This window comes from Lupinus angustifolius, chromosome LG09, assembly GCF_001865875.1.
Source record: "Lupinus angustifolius cultivar Tanjil chromosome LG09, LupAngTanjil_v1.0, whole genome shotgun sequence".
NCBI lineage: Eukaryota > Viridiplantae > Streptophyta > Magnoliopsida > Fabales > Fabaceae > Lupinus > Lupinus angustifolius.
Window position 1 is genome coordinate 12,252,845 of NC_032017.1, and position 13,103 is coordinate 12,265,947.

General features: G+C 33.6%; 1 protein-coding gene across 1 annotated transcript; it reads left to right on the forward strand.

Annotated features, from left to right (window-relative positions):
* Positions 582-12,358, forward strand: LOC109357237 (ubiquitin carboxyl-terminal hydrolase 6-like). Its single transcript, XM_019601049.1, has 18 exons — positions 582-692; positions 1,634-1,779; positions 1,974-2,009; positions 2,097-2,204; positions 2,848-2,948; positions 3,032-3,158; positions 5,050-5,109; positions 5,198-5,265; positions 6,083-6,133; positions 7,083-7,191; positions 8,548-8,636; positions 9,401-9,470; positions 9,588-9,668; positions 9,774-9,869; positions 10,884-10,932; positions 11,015-11,125; positions 11,220-11,294; positions 12,107-12,358. The coding sequence occupies exons 1-18, from the start codon at positions 683-685 to the stop codon at positions 12,160-12,162; spliced, it is 1,443 nt and encodes a 480-aa protein (XP_019456594.1). The 5' UTR covers positions 582-682; the 3' UTR covers positions 12,163-12,358.

Genomic DNA, 13,103 nt, shown 5'->3' on the forward strand with positions numbered 1-13,103 from the left:
TTGTATTATATGTTTCTTAGCTCCTATCCCAAAGGGTATATATCTTTCCTAATCAATACCCCCTAACAATTATTTTGCATACAAAAATTTGGGATGGAACCCAAAACCACATATTCTAACAACTCCAAACTATTTCTAATTTCAAATTACACCAACACAAGAGACATTGGTCTCCTACTTTCTACTACTTATCATTAACAATATGGTTCAAAATTGTATTTCTTAAAAAATGCAACTAAATAATAAAGTATAAACAATAACATTTTTGGGGTACTACTACCACCAATGTATTCCCACAACTCTTGAATAAGGAATTAATCCCTTTTGAGGTACGTGACTGTCTATTCCAATGGAATTAAATATTTAACTTTTTAATCATCCAAAAAATTTAGTAGAGTCTTACACTAATAGATCAACATATTGTTAGTAGATAAAAAAAATAACATTTGATTTCAAAAAACAAGACTTCAAATTTCAGGTTAACAAAACAACAAACAAAAACTTTTGTGGGCTTGGTTGATTAAACGTGGGCCAGGCTTTAAAGATAAAAGAAAGTCCACATTAACACGTTTCTTTCTTATTTTCCACTTTTACCCTTCCTTCAAATCAAAACTTTGCTCTTATATCAAAACTCCTTCTTCTTCTTATTCCTTACTTCTCGATCCTTCTATTCTCTTCAACCATGATTACTGGTACGCACAATTCTTCTCTCACTTCGATTCTCAATAACCGATTATTCGTTTTTCTTCATTCTTTAATTTCCATTAATTTCGGTGTCTTTTTTGTTTCTTCAATTTGTTCATTTTTATGCCGTATTTGAAATAATCGAGATGTGACGTTGGTGAATTAGGGTTCCAGTGTTCCTATGTTTGTTCACTGTGAAATAGAAATAAAAAAAGTTTTTAATCGAATTATTTAACTCAATATAGGGATTTGAACTTGATTTCGTTTATGTCTTGCGTTTTGAATAATCTGCTATTTTAGTTTAACTAGTTTGGGCTATGATTTTTCAATTTGCGTGATTTGTTAATCTTCAATATTTAGTATTTAAGCTTTGGAGAGTAGAGTTGTAGCTAGTCATATTTAACTTGTTTTGAAGTTAAACTATTCCCTTATTAATTGCCATAGGCCCCGTTTGTGTGAGATTAAAGAAATTGATTTTAAAATATTATGAACAAGTGATTTTGGTTGTATAGCTTATATGTAAATCGGAAGTGGTTATGCTTTAGCTAGTTGCTATAATTATAAAAAGTGGTTTTTTACTCTCTTCTCTTTTGGAGTATCTGAAAAGTGTAGCCCCTAGTTTATATTTTTTTTACTGGCTATTGCTTTTTAGTATCAATTAAACAAACATATAAATGCTTGTAGTGATTTTATTATAAAAAAGCACTTTTTGTGTGGTTAAAAGTAGCTTAAACACATGGACCCCTAGTTTCATATCTTTTGAATGTTGTTGGCAATATACTGAAATTGTTTTTTGATGATGACTGTGGAGGTCCTAGAGTTGCTTTAAGATTTGAAATTTTGTTTAATATTGATGATTGTTTTTTGCCTTGTCAATTTGTAATTTGTGATGCTATCTTTAATATAGTTGATTGCATTACTTACTACTGCACTGTATTTTTCTCTACAGTGAGCGTAAAATGGCAAAAGGAGCTTTTGAAAGATGTAGAAATTGATATGACCCAACCCCCATATGTTTTTAAGTGCCAATTGTATGATCTAACAGGGGTACCTCCAGAAAGACAAAAGATTATGGTCAAGGGTGGTCTGTTAAAGGTAAGATAGTTGGATGTGATACTGATAAGCAAAATGATGCTGAACAAGCTTAATTTGATTTGATTTTGAAATTTTTACTTGTTAATACACAACCTCAATTGCTGTCGATCTTATAAAAGATATCATGAGTTATTATAAATTGGAATGTTGTTTTATAACTATTTATTCTCCTTTCTTTTATTCTCGTAATCCAGGATGACGCAGATTGGTCTACATTAGGAGTGAAACAGGTTAGTGCTGCTAGTGTTTTTTTGTATTATTCTACTGTGTGATTCACCCTTATATACTTACATGATCTCCATAATCTCTTTTTGCAGGGTCAAAAGCTAATGATGATGGGAACAGCAGATGAAATTGTGAAATCTCCAGAGAAGGGAACTGTTTTTGTTGAAGATCTTCCTGAAGAAGAGCAAGTAGTTGCTATTGTAAGTTCTAATATTTCCTCTATATACATTCACATCACTAGCAGTTCTGCATATTGCAAATTGTTCTTATGATTGTGGTTAACCTTTGTCTATTTTCTTTTGCCATCACATATTTTGTGCTTCCTCTGTTCTAGTGTTTGATTTTCGCATAATCAGTGGGCCTAGTTGCTGTCAGCTACATAATATAATATGATAATTTTTGTTGACATTCATAGAGTAAATATGCACTTGGCCTCTAAAGGTATTGCATTTGTTTTTTAAATACACATAATTGGTCCTATAAAGATATACATGACATCAAATTAGTCCCTCAATGTCATACTTTTTATATATTGGTCCTGAAGTATGGAACTGTTGGTTTTGATTGTCATCAAAGGACCAATTTGATGTCATTGATAATTTGAGTACCAGTTTGATGTTGCAAATATCTTTGAAGGTGTTTACTCCAAAACATCATTCATATTCTAACAATGTTTAATATTATCAAGTGGGCATTATTGTTCCAGTCCATTTTCTTTTTATTTGTTTATTTTCTACTTGTTATTGGCAAAGTAATACAGCACAGAACTTTTATGTTTTAGTTTCTGATTTTTTCTCTTTCCTTTGGGGTGGGTGGGATCTATATGATGGTTGATTCTTCTAGGGGCATACTGCAGGCCTTTTCAATTTGGGAAATACCTGTTATATGAACTCAACATTGCAATGCCTCCATTCGGTGCCAGAGTTAAAGTCATCTCTGATTAAGTGAGTACTTTCTAAGGTGACAAAAAATGGCATTTTATATGTTTAATATATGATGAACAATTTGTGAACTTTCTTGGGATCAGGTACTCACATTCAGGACGAACCAATGATGTTGATCAAACCTCCCATATGTTGACCATTGCTACCCGTGATTTATTCAGCGAGCTTGATAAAAGTGTCAAGCCTGTAGCTCCAATGCAATTTTGGATGGTACATTATCTAGTTCTGTTATATAACTATTTTGCTGCATTACTTATTTATATTTTAATCTATATCTTTACATTATATTATAAGGTTTTGGGAAGAGTACTCTTGAATTTTAAATGTCCTAATGAAACAATAGTTTTGGGTAGATTAGCATGAGTTCTGGTTCAAATTTATGATTTCAGGATTCAAGTTGGAAATTAAGTATCATTTATAACAAAAATCATATTTTGTTACTTTGTTCTTTTTCTGAATCCTTTTGAATTTGACATCTGTTTGCTTACATATACTTTTGACAAGGTCGTAGGAGTTAGGAGTATCAGTTTTTGGACCCTTGGCATTTCAGCTACATTTGTTCAAATTAGTATTTTGTGATGGATTATTTTCGTTATGTTTGGTATAGGATATTATTGTTAGACATCTTGAAAGCGCCGTGTCACAAATTTTGTTTGCATTAGTATGAGATATTTATGTTTAACTACCGAATTTGCTTTTTGGCTAGTAAATTTTGTACTCAACCTTGCCCCACAAGCGGAGAGGCTGTTTCCAAGATTTGAACCCATGACCCCATGGTCACTAAGCAACAACCTTACAGTTGCACCAAACTCACCCTCTAAAATATATATTTTCAAAATTTATGAAAACTTCAACAGATACTTAGCCCACTCTGATGAACTTGACTTTTACTTACTATTGGTTCTTAAGGGTGGAAGTCTTCTCATAAGACATGCCTTTATAGTGGTTATATATACCCCATGTTATTCTTTTTGCTGTCTGCCACCTCTACTGGTGGTACTTAGCCATCTGAATATCTTCTGCCATTGAACTCTCAATCATCCAATAGTTCATTTCTGCAGAGAGATGTATACGATGGTTGTTTGTTACGACATTTATTAATGTTGCTGTGGACCACATATTTATGATCTAACTCTGTAATTATCATCTGAAGTAGACCATTATCAGTATTAGAATCTAGGTAGTCGATCGCACATGACAGCGGTGCGATAGCGGAGGTTGTAGACATTTCCGTTCTTCCCAGTGATAGAATGACGCATAGCAGTGCGGTTGGCCATCGTGCCCGTCGTGGGTTGAGTTGAGTTGCAGCAGAGACATGGGCCAAAACCTGCTGCAGAACCTGGTCCAACATGAAGAACCCTAATTTTAATGGGGGATGTCATTTTTGCCCTTATTTTTTATTACATGGCATTAGTTTTTAGGTTTTTTATATAAAAAACTCCTCCCTTTTAGAAAGTCATGTGAAAACACACGTGCTTCACTTCCTTCCCTTCTCTTTCATTCTTCTCCCCTTTCCCTTCCTTATGTGAATTTCTTTTTGTTTTCCATATTTACATGTTCAACACTTTCCGATTTTAATGATTTTAATTAATGTATTACTTAAATTTCTTTTGTTTCCTCCTTCCCTTCCATTTGTTTTCCCCTTCCCTTCCTTCTTGAGTTTCTTTTTGTTATCAAAACTTAAAGAGTATGAATGACTTATATTTTAATGTATTTTGGTGTATTTGTATATTTATATGTGTAGCGTATGGCATATAATTTGGTGTATTTGATGTTTTTTGTGTATTTATATGTTTAGGTTATCAATTAGTTATATTTTTCCCCTTAGTAGTAGCGGTCATCCCACTGCCCGCTATAGTGTTTTTGGGGTCGACTGATATGCTCTGCTGTCCACAATTGACTCCCTAGATTAGAATGTTGTTCTAGAAATATATTGATTTGTATGTTCCACAACTTTTATTTTGCTGCTTTGGGAAATAGATTGATTTGTATATTGAAGATTTTCCCTTTTCATGAACATTTTAATGACTGGTTTCTATTCTGCTTATCATAATGTTTGGTTTGAGAAAGAAGATGCCTGATATGTTTCAAACTTTTTCAGGTATTAAGGAAAAAGTTTCCTCAATTTGGCCAGCTGCATAATGGGGTTTTCATGCAACAGGTTCATAGGTTGCATATCACTGTGTGGAATTAGTATTATTCTCTTAATGATTGTGTATAGTTACTACTTAATTTTTCATGTCTAATAGGATGCTGAAGAATGTTGGGCACAACTCCTGTACACACTTTCTCAGTCTCTCAAGTCCCCTGGATCAAGGTAACTCTTCCTTTTCACAGTAACAAATGTAACTGCTTCTGTATGTCAATGACACCCAGATTAATAAGTGCTACACAGCATAGTATATGCCTAATTAATATTTCTATTAATTGCGAAAGTTTCTTATGAACAAAAAACAATGTTTCCAGACTCAAAATTTGATGTGTCGTCATGATTCAGATTGAAAAATAGAATGAGATCTAAATTCTAAAAAGATAAAAAGACAAAGTAAAAGGTCTCTGTGTGTGGAAGATAAATAAAAGGCGGCCCAATGCACGAGGCTCCCACCTAGTGGGATCTGGGGAGGGTAAATGTATGTAGCCTTACCCATGCAAGCGAAGAGGTTGTTTCCAGAATTTGAATTTTGTACCCACAATCTCGAGGTCACAATGCAAGCAACCTTACCATTGTGTGGAAGATAAATATACACCAAAAAATGGTCAGAAAAACAGAGAGAAAGTTACCTGCAGAACAGAGGAAGCTGCAAAGGGGCGAGCCTTCTTGAAACAGGGTGGCTTGGCTGGAAAAGGGGTTAGCTTGGGTGAAATAGGGTAAGCTTGACATAGGGCCGCTGTAGCACTGCTATTTAGTGCTATTGATACTCTTTTTATTATGTAGAAAAAGTTGGTAGATTTAAATTAAATTACTGAACAGTTAGCCTCCATTTTCTGCATGGCCGGTCAAAATCAGTTTAAAATGCAATTTCAATGCGGTCTACTGTGTTGTACAATTTCTGTGGATTGTACATTGTTCAAATTTGAATCATTTCTTTATTATGCCCTGTATTTATTTCAATATAAAAATGTGTTATTTTCAGTGAAAATTCTGATGCAGTGAAGGCTCTTTTTGGTATAGAACTGAATAGCAGGTATTGTTAGACTCATCTCAAAACTATTGGCCACTAATGTGCAATAAGTTAATTGTATTCATAATATTTTGTGCTTACAGCCAGACTTATGATCGTAAATCATCAAAATTTTATGACTATTTTCTGATTTTCCATTGTTATATATGTTTCATGTTGGAGAAGGCTCTTGTCATCTTGTGTTTAGAAAGTGCCTATATGGCAGAGCTGGTGTTTAAAAGTAGTGAAAAATTATATCCACATGTGGTGCTTTTAGAAATTAATCTCCAACTGAAGGGAATCTCAGAATTTTGTTATGAAGACAAATCTATTCAGTGTCTGAAGATGATTACTTCATAAATGAAGAACCCTTGTATTGATTCAATGTTTTTGAATTCATTGGGATTAGGAATTATGATAAATTTGCTTCTGCACTTACAAAGAAACTGGGGGGCATAAGAATGCATATTTTTCTTCTTTATTTTGTGCTGTTGCAAATGAACTGAAGTAGATGGGCTGGGGAGGCTAAGACAAGGCTCATTTCCTTGTAACTCACGGCCTATGATTATGTATTCATGACTCAGTGGGGCTTCTTGTCGGAGGGTTTTCAGTTTGTGTTTTGAGAATAAAGTATCTCATGGTATAAGGAGATAAGTTATCTCATCCAGCCACTAAAATCATCACATTTGTCATATTTAGTCATTTTCTACAAAAATGTTTTTAAAACTAAACATAATAGTACACATGTCATGCTATTACTGGCTAGAGGAGGTAAGTTATCACCTGAGGAGATACTTTATTCTCTTGTGTTTTATACATGATTTTGTTTCCTTGTGCAGCATTGTAGCCCGTTTTATGGTGGTTCAATTAATTATACATGAAAAGAGACAATTCACAGATGTATTCATTAGTGTGTATAAGCTTTTATCCTTTTATGTACTCATTGTCTGATAGTGATTTCATAAATTGTTAGGGTTCATTGCCAAGAGAGTAATGAAGAAACCTCAGAAGCGGAATCTGTTTATTCACTTAAATGCCATATATCGCACGAGGTGAACCATTTGCATGAAGGACTAAAACATGTAAGTGCTATATCTTTATTACCAAGGAGGCCTGTCTCGCTCAATTGACAGTAGTGCATATATTGTTTACTAAGGATGTTATATTCTCCTTGCTAGTCTAAAGTTTAGTCATTTATTTATTTTTATCTCCCACTGTCTTCCATCATCATCCCCCACTACACATTCAACCAAGCTGTTCAATTGTGTGATTGCATCAATGGACGTGCAATTATGGTGGATTGCTTCCTACTTGAACTGCATAATTTAATGACCTTTTTTCTTTCTATGATTCTATTTAGAACTGTCTAATGAAGAAACGGATAGTTAGAGCTATAAGAAGAACAAGTTAAAATGCAATCAAATTCATTCAAAAGTATTTAGATCTAAATGACCTTTTTGAAGGCTTGGTTTATGAATAATACAATGGCACTGTTTATCATTGTAGCCAACTCACCCTAGTGGAAACAAGTTTTTTTTGTGTACTGTCATTGCTCATGTGATTTTGGTTGCTGTGCAAAATCAATCACTTCAACATTATTTATTGCACTTTTACCTGTACACATCTTTTCTCAGATTGCTGCAGAGGTCTCAGGTTTGGTTTAAATATAACAACAATCAAACCTTAGTCTCACTAGGTGAAGTCAGCTACATGGGTCAATGACACAATAATGCTCTCATAAGTCATATCCATTGATAAAACACTAATCTTTGAATCTTTCTTAATATTTTCACGTATGATTTTTCTTGGTCTCCCCATTCCTCTAGAAATTAGTTTAATCTCCATTTGATGTACTATCCTTACCTGGGCTACTAAGAGTCTCCTTTGCACATACCCATACCACCTAAGGCGCAATTCTTCTATCTTTTGTACAATAGGAGCTACCTCAACTTTCTTCCTAACACTTATGGTTCAAATGTGTAGACAAACAAAAAGGAATAAAATTTGAAAGAAAGGAATTCCTGGTAGAAATATTTCTTGTTAGGAATAAATAATCATTTAACTGGTTGTATACTTGTATCTGTTCAACCTGTGGTTAATGTGTTTTGTTGACTTCATTATCTCCGGGGTGGTTAATTGTAACTAGAATTGGACATACTTTTACTCTTTTTTAAATTCTCCCAAAGGATTAGTTTCACATGGAAAATTGTTTTTAGTGTGCCATAATTGATGTCTAGACTCTGGCAAATGAACAAAGCTCGATGTGGGGCCCTTCTCCAGGTTTAGTGTGTGTGAACCTGGGTGAGTCAAATTTCCTAGTTGAGTATGGACAAAAATGATGACTATCACTTTAACTTTTTGAATTCTTTGTAGTTCTTTTGCCACGTTGAGTGTTTCATCTTTTTAAGAACTTTTACCAAGTTAGCTGGCTTTTGTAGGGATTAAAATCAGAGTTGGAGAAGGCTTCTCCTGCTTTGGGCCGTAGTGCCATCTTCTTGAAAGAATCACGCATCAATGCCCTGCCAAGGTTGATATTCTCTTTTTGGCTATCATCTTTGATTTTTTTATTTGTTTTTATAGAGCATTTGAAATCTTGATTATGTCTTAAGTTCATAATTTTGATGCTCATATACCCTAACTCAAGAATAATTTGCAATAATGCCTAAACCCAAATTAATATATGCTGAAATAAAATAGAATTATGATAAATGACAAGGATCAAGTTCCTTACCCCTATGGTTTTGATGCCATATCAACCCAACAGTTTTTTTATCTGTTACTGGTATAATGTGTGGAATAAAATTTATTGTCTATTCTACCCCCCACCCCCCAATTTTCGCTGGCACACAAATCTTGATGAGGTTTTATTTTAATGGTGTAGTTCTTGTGGCCTATGCGCATAGATAGGTTTGTTTTTTGTAGATTGAATCTGCCATGACCAGTCTTGTTTGGGTTATATATTTAATCACTAATGATTCTGGTTTCTATTAAGTAACAAAACTTAGTTATGAGTTTATTTTTTATGATATTACTAATTTAAGCTTTACATCCTAGAAATTGAATGAAACAGTTCTTACGATTTTATGATATTGGTCAAGTTTTGATGAGATTGAATCGCCAAATAGAACTGTTTTAGTCTTCTGGTTGTTTAGAATTAGATGAAATGGCTACCTTTTTACTCCCTTGATACGAGATTGATATCGTTGTCACTTTGATGAGCTTCATTTTTATTCCTCGTTAATTTTTGATGGATGCAATTCTGAAAGTGCCTTCAATCGTTGCCTTGTCAAGGTACTTGACCGTTCAGTTTGTTCGATTTTTTTGGAAAAGGGAATCCAACCAAAAGGCTAAGATCTTACGGGTAATGCTCACCATCTTTCCGTTTTTTTGTTCTCGGATAAATTTGGAGTGTGAATAATCTTCCTTACTAATACTCACTATCCTTACAATGTACTTATGACTGTGCTTGCTATCTCAGAAAGTGGATTATCCTCTAGTGTTAGATGTTTATGATTTTTGTTCGGATGATCTTCGTAAAAAGTTGGATGCTCCTAGACAGGTATCTACTCCACCCTGCTTTGACATTTGAATTTTTCGAACAAAAAGATTCTTGCTTAGTAGAATGTGTGGTCTATATTCTCATTTTGGATGTTGTAACCTACAGATCCTAAGAAATGAGGAAGGCAAGAAGTTTGGTCTGAAAGGCAGTGAGAAAAGCTCCACTGGCAAGGAAAATGATGTGAAGATGTCTGATGCTGAGGTGAGGAAACAACCCAACTTACATCTGGTTTGATATACAGGAATGTCTATTCCAGTCATTGATTTCCATGTTCGTTAGCAAAAAATGTATGTAATAGTTATTCAATCCCATTCTTCATTCAACGCAATTACAGTGGAGTATGGAAATTCCATTCCCTATTACAGTGCTCGGATTGGGATTTCATGCTCCAGTAATGAAATCTAATTCTTCTTCACACCCTCATTAATTTGTAGACACTTTAATCTTATCACAGCACCTCTTTATCTTGAGTGTCCACTTTCTTCACACCCGTGTCTGTGTCATTTTAATAAATTTTATAATGGTTTATACTTGTTTATCTCCTATAAGCTTATGAGTTGCATGCCAGTGGTTTACTACTCACTCCATGACTCTCATTGAATCTTGATTGGCATTTATTATTTTTTCACATTGGATGTTTACAGCTGGTTATGACATTGGATATTTATTATTTTTTCACATTATTTTTTCAAGTGCTTGGATGTTTGGTTAAATTTAGTTGTTATTGTTGACATTAATTACTAGTTATTTTATTCTTTCACGTTCTTTTATTTTTTAAGCACTTATTTGTTAGTATTGTACATTGTTTCTAACAATATATTCATGGTATCATTTTTTATCATTAACGTACAATTGTAAAATTTTAATTAGGTGCAAATTGACAATCTGTCAAATTTAAGTATTGTTTGTGTTGTTATATTTGCAATTTTTAAGTTCATAATGGCCATCCTGTAAATTGTGACCCTATTATAGCAGATTTGGGGTTGGCCACTTCATGAGTTTGATATCATGAGATTTACTGTTATGGTTCATAGGTTTGTTATCTCAAAAAGCTATTCCATTCCTAAAACTGCCAAAGTATGATTCGGAATTGTCATTCTTCTTGAGCCCTTTTCAAGTTTGCATTTCATTGAATCTTCATTGCATATACCACAAGTGCTACCACATGCTTAAATAAGTATATTCCCTTACAGTTTCTGTTTCCCATTGATTTAGGGATCATCAAATGGAGGAGGGGAGCCATCTGTAGCTCCAATGGAAGAAGGTAAAACCAGCAACATTTATCTAAGAAAATTTTCTCCATTGCCAATCCTCTTTCTACTTTTTACTCAACATTTTGTCTATAGGTGAAAAAGAAGCACAGTTGACTGGAATTTATGATTTGGTTGCTGTGTTGACCCACAAGGGTAGAAGTGCCGATTCAGGACATTATGTTGGTTGGGTCAAGCAAGAAAATGGTTGGTTCTCTGAAACAAATTGCGTTGCGGTTATTATCTGACTTTCTGTTCTGGCCTTCTCAAAGTAATATAATATTTATTTTGTTGTCGGTAGGGAAATGGATAGAGTTTGATGATGACAATCCCAAACCAAGAGTAGAAGACGATATCACTAAACTATCTGGAGGAGGTATGCCGAATTAATTTGTGGATTTCTTGTACTCTTCTCCGTTTTATTCTCTTTTCATCTAATGAAATTTCTATATTATAAAAAGAGTACTGTTAGTTGTACAAGTTTGTACATCTAACATGACCATCTACTTTTTTAGGAAAGAAAAAGATGAGAAACCCAATGTCCAATCTTGTCATTTCCTTTTTTTCCTCCAATAAGGCAGCTCTGCATGTTAGATTTACAAACTAGTTGTGCAAACAGCATCTTTCTAACTTGACATCCAGTAGAAGATCTGCTTATGCATACTTTAATTTTCTTGGAAGATTTGTGTTACCAATTATTAGAGAAGTAGATAAGTTTACTGTAAAATTGTTAGTTAAGTGTAGATAGAGGGAGTTAGGATCGATAGCTTCGTGATTTCATCACTTGATTACAAAGGGGAGTTGAGTATATACAGTACAAGTGTACAGCTGTTAATAGCTGACACTTCTAACTACCACTCTACACTTAACTAACTATTTTACAGTAAACCAATCTACTTCTTCAATACCAATTAAATTCTAGAAGTTCATAAATGCAACACATTGTGTAATATTAAGTTCCTGAGAGATTTAAAACATCAGGATTAAGTCTTAGACTTATTTGGTGGCACAAAATCCATTAGGATCAAATCAGTGACTCTCATTTTTGGAGGATTAAATTGATCACTTTTACTCTTCTAGTTCCATTGCTAGGAAATGACAAGGGCATGCATCATTTTCCCTCCTTCTAACCTCTGGCATGTGCTAAATAAAAATAAGTATTTAAAAATTTGTAATATTTGTCTGTAGGTGATTGGCATATGGCATACATAATCATGTACAAGGCTCGTGTTGTATCTGTTTAATTTGGAAGAAGAGTTCATTTGGTGTTTTACTGGAAATTTGAGGATTGTGAAAAAAATGGTCTACGGGTCATTGTACTTTAGTAGTATCCTTGAGGTTTGATGCAATGTTAGTTATTTTTCATTCGTTAAATTTAACCATTGTATTTTTATTTATTTAAATGACTTGATTATAAAGTAGATTTGAATTGAAGTATGCTATCCTGAATCTATAGCCAGGTGAATAAGGACTATAAAAAAGGAAAAGAGGTGCATAGGGCCAAATATTTGTTCTATGATGGGTGAATTTGAAATATGGCACTCTATGTTCATTGACCCTATCTGCTAATTGGCATGCATTTGGGCTCAGTTTGTGAACTTTTGAGTTTGCAAGTCAACGCAAAATTTATTTTCACATAACAAGCAAGTGATTAAGACCTTCGATGTTAATTATTTTAATTGATCGTGTGTGTGCATGTACAGAATGAAATTATTAACGGGTTGGAAAGAATCAAAGAGCATAGAATGTTATACGTGTTACTTTAAATTTAAACTTCAAGAGCGTCTTTTATGAACTGGTTCATAAGAACCCTTTAATTAGGAATTTGAGATAAAAAAAGAGATTAAGTATAGTTTCATTTTGGTTTCGTTTAGTTTCTGATCCATTTTTGGTTGTTTTTGTTCTCATTTCTTCATTTTCTCTGTGTGTTTCTTGATGGTTAAAAATATAGTTTCCTTCTTTATATAGTATCACATAATCCTTAATCATCCAAAAACGTTTCTATAAAACTTACTTTGTATTTCTACTAGAAGAAATCAAACAATCAAACAATGACATGACTTTTTTAATGTATTAAGTACTAGTTATAGAGGGATTTAGAATTATTAGAGAAAACAACTTCTCCACTATGTTCATTAAGCGTTAGTTTGTGAGTTGGATTTTGGAGAAGGGAGGGAAAAGAAAG

Coding starts and splice junctions, on each gene's coding strand:
- LOC109357237 (XM_019601049.1), top strand. Junction 9,471..9,587: donor AAAAGGCTAAGATCTTACGG/GTAATGCTCACC, acceptor TTGCTATCTCAG/AAAGTGGATTATCCTCTAGT. Junction 10,933..11,014: donor TGTAGCTCCAATGGAAGAAG/GTAAAACCAGCA, acceptor TTTTGTCTATAG/GTGAAAAAGAAGCACAGTTG.